We start from the raw sequence: 9,328 nt of genomic DNA, 5'->3' as shown, positions 1-9,328 counted from the left end.
GAGCTCGGTGCCTGGGCAAGCGGAGCCACAAAACCGGCTGAAAGCAGACTTTCCCCCTTTTCTTCTCATTTTTGATTGTTTAGGCGTTGGCGGTTAATCAGAGGGGCGTAGATGTGTTTACAAGATGTGAATTGAGTGCTTTCTTCCTTAACCTTCAGGGGGCTTCTTACACCTCATGGTGGCAGGTGCAAATGGGCGGCATGAAACCTGCGAAGAAAAAGAAAACCGAAGAGCCTGAATTGGAGCCTTTGTGCTGCTGCGAGTACATAGATAGGAATGGGGAAAAGAACCACGTGGCTGCTTGCTTGTGTGATTGTCAGGATCTGGATGAAGGGTGTGAAAGGTAAGAACCGTGTTTTTTGATGTTGACCCCTCTGGCATATTTCGGAACTACTTAGCTATTCAGAAAGATAGAATTTGCTCGACTTTCTTTTTCCAAGGATATAAAATTAAAATAGAAAGTTGTCTTCTGTGTCAAATGTGAGGATTTTATGAAGATGAATTACTCAGTAGTGCACAGCTGTCTGTCCAGCTCGTTTTGTTGTTGTTGTTGTTAAGTGCCGTTGAGTCGTTTCCGACTCATAGCGACCCCTATGTACAACAGAACAGAATAACTGCCGGGTCCTGCATCATCCTCCCAACTGCTGCTATGCTTGAACCCATTGCTGCCGTGCCAATCCAAGGATATTATCATTTGTCATTTAAAGGGAGAAAGCAAGTAGAAAACAGGGTAGGGGGGCAAGTGTGTTTGTGTACTGCAAATAGCAGAATCTGTAAAATGAACACATTGGTTCCAGAAAGTTTAGACAATTTCATGGTCTCAGCATTTAGAAACTTGGGGTCTTGAAAGATCATTTTTCTGTCATAGGAATTGGCTTCTGGGGAGGAAGGTTTAGACCTTCCCAGAACTGACTTATTGCAGTGCAAGCTGCAATCTTGACTGGATTGGTCGTGTTTTATTTGGCTTTTATTTCCTCAGTGATAGAAATTATTACTCAGAAAGGTAATTTCTAACATCTCTGAACAATTCTGTACCCAACAGTAATAGCTTGGCTCTAGCCTGTTTTCTAAATAATTATATATGGTCCATGTGAAAAGTGTAATACAAGACAAACAGGGATGTTGGAAATTTGGTATTTCCATTAATAATTACTTCTAGTTAAAAAAGTCACTGCAGTTGCTGATTGTCAACTTAGAGCTTAGTGTATGAATCTAGCCATTAATAGCATTCCCCAGGGACTAATGTAGTCTGGTAACCACCTTTCACACTCCAAAAGACCCTTTTGTAATTCTTCCCTTAAGTGCCTATAAAGTCTGTCTTTAAAATACAGATACTTTAGAATTTCTAGTCTAAAATCCATATTAAGAAGATGGAGCACTTTGCACTAATGAATGGAGAAATGATTCTGCTTCCATAACCACCATGACTCAAGACCGCAGTGCTTCCATTAACCTTGCTAAACTCTTCCTCCCTCCAAACTCCTGGGACCTGGGCTTTCTCCTAAGTTCTCTCCTCTGCTCTCCATATTCTTCTTCAGAATAGACACCCAATGTTTCTACCAACCCTGCTGCTCTGTTTGGCTCCCATGTAGTTATTTCCTGCTCACTACCAATACTAGCCCTCCTTTTTTAGTTGCCTGTCTAAAACCAATTATTGTTCTGTAAACTATTCCTTTCCTTACTAGACTAAATAAAAAAAAGACTAGCGCAAAAAAAGTCATCAAATACCATTCAGTTCCCTTCCTCAGTCATTTGATTTATATGAGTCTGGTTTTCACCCTTCTTATCCAGACCCGGTGTCTGACCCTCTGGTTTAATCCCAGAGCCCAGGGAGATTTTGTACTGCACACATCTCTCTCCACTGGAATATCTACTGCTCTTCATCTCTACCCAAGCAAATGCTAACTAGCCTTTGGGTTGAACACAGAGCCCATCTTCTCCACAAAGGACCCCTCTGTGGTTCAGATCAGAAGTGTTCTCTTTCCTCTGAGTACTCCTAATGATAGTCATCCATAGTGGTTCATGGAGATAATCTAGTTATGATGACAAAACAGCATGAAAAGTTCATAACTAGATACAAATTTTTTTGAGATTCCTATAATTGTATGCCCACTTAGGTCTAAACAGAATTATATGGAATATGTAGATTTCTGTGGCACTCTAGGATCAGCACAAGTTCAAACCCACCAGCTTCTCCTCGGAAACCCTATACAGGATCACTGTGAGTCGAAACTGACTCAATGACAGTTAACAACAGCAACAACAATAGTGGTGCAGTGGCAGTTCAGACTCACCAGTGGTTCCTTGGAAACCCATACAGGGTCGTTATGAGTTGGAACTGACTTGGTGGCACTTAACGACAACAACAACAACATAAAGATGTAATGTGGTAAGCATTGGGCTGCTAACTATAAGGTCAGCAATTCAAACCCACTGGCCACTTTCATTTACAGTCTTAAAAACCTTAGGGAGCATTTCCACGCTGTGAAATAGGCTTGCTGTGAGTCCGAATCTACTTGATAATGATGTTGGTTTTTTAAATTATTATTATCATTTTTTAAATTGTGAATTGAATAAACAATGGATTTATTATATATATTTAGTGGAGAAATAACACTGACCATTAAGTTTTTAGGTGTCTTCTTGTAATACTTAAAAAATGACAAAACAGAAAGCTTGTGTTTTCTGTAAAGGAAGAGAATTCTTGACCTTTATCATTTATCCTGTTGGGCATGCAGTTTTTCGTAGTTTTTAATTCAAACCCATATGAAGTACCAACACTTTGTGTTCTTTCTGACTAGATGGATTACATGTAAATCTATACAGCCAGAGACTTGTGAACGTATCATGGATACAATTTATGATCGCCTCCGAATTCCGTGGCTCAGGGGAGCCAAAAAAGTTAACATTAGCATCATTCCCCCACTCATCCTACTGCCCATTTTCCTCCATGTGGCTTCCTGGCATTTCCTGCTTGGTGTGGTGGTTTTGACCTCCCTTCCTGTGCTGGTACTGTGGTACTACTACCTCACTCACAGAAGGAAAGAACAGACTCTGTTTTTCCTGAGCCTCGGACTGTTCTCACTGGGCTATATGTACTATGTGTTCCTTCAGGAAGTGGTCCCCAGAGGGCATGTGGGGCCCATTCAGCTGGCTACTCTTACCTGCGGGTTACTTCTGATACTCTTAGCCTTGTACCGAGCCAAGAGGAATCCAGGCTACCTCAGAAATCCAACAAGCAATGATAGTTCTCTAAGCAACAGCCAAATTGATTACCTGACCAGAAAAGGGCATGAGAACACCAAAGCATTCTCTGGAGCAGATACGTCTGGAAGTCTTAACAATCGAACCATGAAGGATGATCTTAAGGGCTCTTCCAAGATGGTGGCTAGCAGTCCCAACAAGATGAAGGAGGATTGGTGTGCCAAGTGCCAGCTGGTGCGACCAGCCCGGGCGTGGCATTGCCGGTTATGTGGTGTCTGTGTGAGGAGAATGGATCATCATTGTGTCTGGTATGTTGGAAAATTTGGAGCCTTGGGACATTTGAGTTCACATAAAACTCTCTAGATGTATTTAATCTTCCTTTTTTTGTCATCCTCAAATTTCTCTCCTTCCTAGTTTTACACCTTGTAGATATTTGTGGGCTGTTAAGATGTTCCCACTTAGTCATCAGTTTTTTGAGCTTCACAGATTTAGTTCCCTGTCATTTCCTGAAGGGGAATAGCAAAAAACTTTTTTTTTTTTAAGCTATTCTTTTTTGACTTGTCCCTTATTTATCTTCTTCATTCTAATATAGCAGAATCTACCTCATCAGTCACTCCTCGGAAACACTATACAGGGTCGCTATGGGTCGGAACCGACTCCACGGCACTTAACAACAACACATTTGAAATATATATTCACATATATAATATATAAAAATAAATACATTGTTTAGAATTTATCACAATCAGTATAGGCTTATTTCCCTGTACTAATGGGCTCAAACATGGCAACAATAGTGAGGTTGGCCCGGGATCGGACACTGTTTTGTTCTGCTGTGCATAAAGTCGCTATGAGTAGGCACTGACACGATGACACCTAACAACAACAACATTTCTTTTAAACACAGAGATCAAGAAAGCATTTCCTGTTTCTAGAGGACTTTTTTTTTTGCTTTTCACCATATATTTATACTACTTTTGATGCTACCTTGATGCTCTCACCATCTATTTGTAATAATTTTGATGCTCCACTCAACGTTGAGTTGAGGTCCTAATGGATAACTCCCATTTGGCTATTTGTCATGAGATGAACTATTTTTGTACCTTCTAGCTGGCTGGTAACAAAGAAAGACGTGTAAAGCCCATAAGATAGAGTGTGCAGCTTTATTGAATAAATCTAGAGGAAAGATGATGTGATTCATTCAGATATGGACGTTACAAGCAGCATGTTTGCAAGTTTATCTGTCTTAAAAAGCAATCGTGGGAAATGAATTAGACTTTTTCTTGTCTAGGATTCTGGTCATGTAGCTAACCTCTGCCCTCAGCAAGGGACACTAGGGAGGCTGAAGGATGTAGGAAAGGTCAGGAGGGTGCTGGAGTGGACCAGTAAGGGGCAGCCCTTGCCTTGGGCTTTGTCTTTAGGAGTAAATGGTTGTCAGTTTTGGATTTTATCCTCATGTGTCTGTCATTGATTCTCACATGGGACGAAGTATGCTGTGTGGTTATTGGTCCATTTATAAATGCTGGTTTTCAGAGGTCCTGATTAAAGCCCATCTTAAAGACAACGTTCTCTACGCACTGAGCATCCTGGTGTGTAGTTAACAGAGACCTTCCTGTATGGCTTTCTCCCCAAATGGTTACAACACATATTTTACCTGGCAAGTAATCTGCATGCTATTGCCTTCTTCTCTAATGCACACCAGGTTCCTAAGTTCGTTGGATTTTTTTTTAAAAGTATATTTGTAATACAGTTTTCCATGCTGTAATATTTCTGACTTAACATTTATAAGTTTTCATAACTGATATTTACCGTAACCTTTTACCTATTGTGGTCATTACAAAGTTAAGTCAATCTTCACAGATAGAAACAGACTTCACTTATTATCTCAAGAAATCTGTTAGCCAGGTTCTGCTTTTTATTGAGTGTTCCCACTAAACTAATGGTATGATTCTGAGAGAATATAAGCAGACAAGTTAAGTTTGAATTGAAATATTTGTTGTTGTTAAATGCTGTCGAGTAGGTTCCTACTTGTAACCCTTTTAGAGTTTCTGAGGAGCAGTTGGTAAATTTGAACCGCTGACCTTGCTATCCAGCACATTGTCCCACATAAGAGAACTTAATTTCTTAGAACTGAAATTCACGCTATCCCTATTTTAAACGCTTTCTTCTTTATTATATGAGTTACATAGTGAATTTTAAAAATTGCTTTCTTTTTTCCTTTTATGTTGTTTTGAGGATAAATAGCTGCGTTGGAGAATCAAATCATCAAGCATTTATACTTGCCCTTTTGATCTTCTTGCTCACGTCAGTGTACGGGATAACACTCACCTTGGACACCATTTGTAGAGATAGAAGTGTCTTCACATCTCTCTTCTATTGTCCTGGAGTTTACACAAATTACAGGTGAGATGTGGACCCACAGTAGAGAAGCCAGTGGATGTTGTCATTAGTAGAGAATATTAGGTGGAGTTCTGATGTGGCGCTGTGGGCTAATGTGCTGGACTGCAAAGTTGGTTTAAACTGCAAGGTCGGCAGTTCAGGCTTACCAGCCACTCCTCAGAAACCCTATACAGGGTCGCTAGGGGTTGGAACCGACTCGATGGCACTTAACAACATTATGTGCTCATAGGTTAGGCGTTTTCAACCCAAAATGGCAAATATGCAGTGTATCCCCTGAAATTGCCAATGGAATTGTGCCATGGACATGTGTGTTTCTCTAGGGTTATGGCACAAGGATCCTTCCTCCTTAGAAAGTAAGACATCTGTACTCTTAAAGTAGGGCCAGACTTAATCAGGGACTTGCAGAGATAGATGCCATTTGCATGCGCTGGGTTAGCAGCAATGCAACCGAAGCAATAAACTAGTGATGCCAGGGTATGTAGGTGATCTCTTAATTTTGTTTTAAATATGAGGGAACTCTTTACTGATGCTTTCTGCTGTTTTTTTAAATGTAATCTTAATTTCATGCTTCTGACCGTTTTGAGAACGACTTACAATTCTAACCTTTTTAACCTCTATTGATTTTTCCTTGCTGCTTTTTAATTTTTAATCCCCGCTCATGATTACTGTGGTATCTAGGTCAGAATTTCCCTGTTAGATGGGGCACATTTAAGTATTCTTAAGATTTCACACAGTGGCAAACACTGGGTTTTTTCAGCTTTGACCCCATACACACTCCCTTGTGTGTATTCTTTATTCTCATCCCTCCACCCTCTTCCTGACATCCCTGCTCTGTGCCCAGGGTTCGCTGTCTTAGCTGGGGCAGCTTTGTCAACAGAGTGCCTGCCTTTTCTTCTGAGTCTTCATATTCGGAACAGCCCCTGCTTCATCCACATACGACCCTATGCAGGCTTTTGTTTTTATTAGTCCATGAACACATCTCCCCATTGTCACTGTATTAGACTAGAAATCTGTGGGCATTCTTAGAATAGATTGGGTGTCTTTAGGAGAAGGTTCCTTTTTTCATCTGTATTTGACAGCCTTACTAGGTTGTGAAATTCTTAGTTAAGGAATAAGTATGGAAAAATGAAGAATAAATATCCTAAATACAGCCTGTCTGTATGCCCTGGTGTGGCACTGTAGGATAAGCACTGGATTACTAACCACAAAATCAGTGGTTCAAACCCACCAACCATTCCTTAGAAGTCCTATACAGGGTGGCTATGAAAACAGACTCAGTGGCACTTAACAACCACCACAACAACATATGTTATTAAGTATGGTTTTATAGATTTTCTGTGGGTGACATATGAAAAGCGGAGCACAGTTCTGTCTTCAGTTCCCACTTCACTTTACACAGGCAGTTCACCGTGGAGTTCCTCTTGATAGTGAGGCCCTGGCATTTAACCATCTGAGGTCTCTTTAAAGTAAAAACGACGATTCAAGATGGCACATGCTGGTTGGTGTCCCTCCTGGCAGTCAGTCTCGCAGGAGCCCTCTTGTCCTGTTTTGTTTGGTTTTAGGAAGTGGACCTTTGAAACATTGTGGTGCTCCTACATAGTAAATAATGGGCTACAGTGTTGACTGTTGTCTTATATGTGTTTATCTACAATGAACTGAAAATAATGGAGATGAATAATTTTAGCACTGTTCCGAGTCTTCCTCGTATGGCCAAACTTCTTAAGGAGGTTTATAGCCATGGCATAGTGCCTTCAATTTCTTATGAGTTAGGTAGAGCGTAGGAATTATTCCGTTAACAGATGTTGAGTGCTAACCAAGCAAGCACTGTGGTAATTGTGTGGAGCTACAGAATGTAAAAAAAAACCCAAAACTTTACTATTTTAGTAAAACATAATAGAAAAAGAGGCAGTAATAATTATGTTAAAAATCAGACATGTGAACTGACAGAAGTCAAGCTGACTATGGCCGTTCAGCGGGTGAGTTGGGGAAGGGGTCAGGGTCCTTCATATTTAGTCCTAGTTGTGTAACATGTATGGATGGTGACAGCTTTCTGAATGGGACAGCATGCCAGCCCTAACTGGCCTTTCCCCCACTTTCAGCTCAGCACTGTCCTTCACCTGCGTGTGGTACTCTGTGATCATCACAGCGGGCATGGCCTATGTCTTCCTGATCCAGCTGATAAACATCAGTTACAATGTGACTGAGAGGGAAGTCCAGCAGGCCCTCCGACAGAAGACTGGGCGCCGGCTCCTCTGTGGCCTTATCGTGGACACAGGCCAGTACAGCCGGGGCTTCTTGCGGAACTGGCACCAATTCTCTACCCTGGGTGCCCATGCTGTCCATCACCCTGCTGAGGACATTGTCTGAAGTGCCTTCTGTATGGCTTTGAGGGACGGCTCCATCCTCTACCTCCCTCCCATTTTACACTTCCATGTCCTCACAGGATGTTCATTGGTACCCTTAGTCTCTTAAAGGCTTTATAGGGCCACCCTCAGGTTTAGAGACTGGGAGGAAGTTAAAGTTTCTGACTTCGTGACTTAAAAAGGTTTTTATATCAAAGCAGTAAAAGAGCCATTCCTTTGCAGTCACCTTATTAACTCAGTCACCAGGAGTCAAAAGGATGTGGATTGCAAATGCACAAATTTTGATAGATGCAATTCCCATCCATTAGTATGGGAGCAAGAGCTTTGGATTAGGATAGTTTCTAGTCCATCTTTCAAGTCTTAATAGCCATGTGACCCTTAGTTGAGTCACTTCCTGAGTCTCAGGTTCATCTGTAAAGTGGGGTGCTGATGCCTTCCTCAGCTACCTCACAGAGCAGTCATGAGGGTCACATAAGGGATGAGGCATGTGGAAAGCACTAAAGAACACCTGAAGCACCTTCGGGAAGTGAAGTATTACAAGGAAAATCCTAAAACAAAAAAATGTTTGTCAGAATATTGAAGTCAATATTAAGTAATCAGTTTCCAGCCTTTCAATGAAAAAAGACCCCATGTTGTACCACATTGTACAGTTACGGGAACTTCTTTTTGAAGTATTAGATGTTAACAACTCAGAGGGCAGTTAAACCAGATGGATAATAATTGCAATGGTCATTACTGCCAGTGTATTGCACAGTTGTCTTAAGTTTAGGCAGCGAGATAGTATTTATAGTATTTTTCGTACATATTTACTCTGTTGATTGGCTATAAATAACTTGACTAGGCATTAATGTTTTTTTTCCCCCTCTCTCTCTCACCTGATAAAGTGCTAGCAGTCTTGTGACGATGTCTGGAAGAGGTGAATGGACACGCTTATGGGAAACACTTTACTCTCTTTCCTGGGTAGAGTGATTGATACCAAGGGCTTGATTTTTATTCATGTAAGTATTTCAAATACCATCAGTTTTAGGACTTTGAAAAAGCCATCTTCTGGCATTCACATTGTTCTGGCATGGACTTTCTTTGAGGAGCTGACTGACATCACCCCTGTGACCTTGCACATTACTTCTCATTCACCTCCCTTCCAGTTCCTGTAAGTGAAAGTCACTGGGAGAGAATGAACAGGTTTCCATTCATGAATGAATGTTAGTTCCCCAGATTTGTTGCTGCTTTTATCATGTCTCAAAATTGAAAATGTCTTAAGAGATTAAGTACTTGTAACTAATGGGTCCTCTTGGTCTAGAGTTAAGATGAGAGGATTTAGGAAGGGGAGACTAAACCCCTGAAATGTGTGTATTTGTACT

The 9,328-nt window shown here is 41.0% G+C and overlaps 1 protein-coding gene across 1 annotated transcript; it reads left to right on the top strand.

Moving 5' to 3' along the window:
• Window positions 1-200: 200 nt before the first annotated feature.
• On the top strand, window positions 201-7,971 carry ZDHHC23 (zinc finger, DHHC-type containing 23). Its single transcript, XM_006864172.1, has 4 exons — window positions 201-343; window positions 2,802-3,512; window positions 5,440-5,607; window positions 7,704-7,971. Exons 1-4 carry the CDS (start codon window positions 201-203, stop codon window positions 7,969-7,971), a joined length of 1,290 nt encoding a protein of 429 aa, XP_006864234.1.
• Window positions 7,972-9,328: the final 1,357 nt, after the last annotated feature.

Source organism: Chrysochloris asiatica, unplaced genomic scaffold (genome assembly GCF_000296735.1).
Source record: "Chrysochloris asiatica unplaced genomic scaffold, ChrAsi1.0 scaffold00061, whole genome shotgun sequence".
Taxonomy (NCBI): Eukaryota; Metazoa; Chordata; class Mammalia; order Afrosoricida; family Chrysochloridae; genus Chrysochloris; species Chrysochloris asiatica.
The sequence above is the reverse complement of the archived record's forward strand: the minus strand, read 5'-3'. Positions and strand labels throughout refer to the sequence as shown.

Bases quoted from the DNA above. Each gene is read 5' to 3' on its own strand.
- ZDHHC23 (XM_006864172.1), top strand. From the start codon at position 201: ATGAAACCTGCGAAGAAAAAGAAAACCGAAGAGCCTGAATTGGAGCCT. The intron at 344-2,801 runs GTAAGAACCGTG...CTTTCTGACTAG, and splicing joins CTGGATGAAGGGTGTGAAAG to ATGGATTACATGTAAATCTA. The intron at 3,513-5,439 runs GTATGTTGGAAA...TGTTGTTTTGAG, and splicing joins ATGGATCATCATTGTGTCTG to GATAAATAGCTGCGTTGGAG.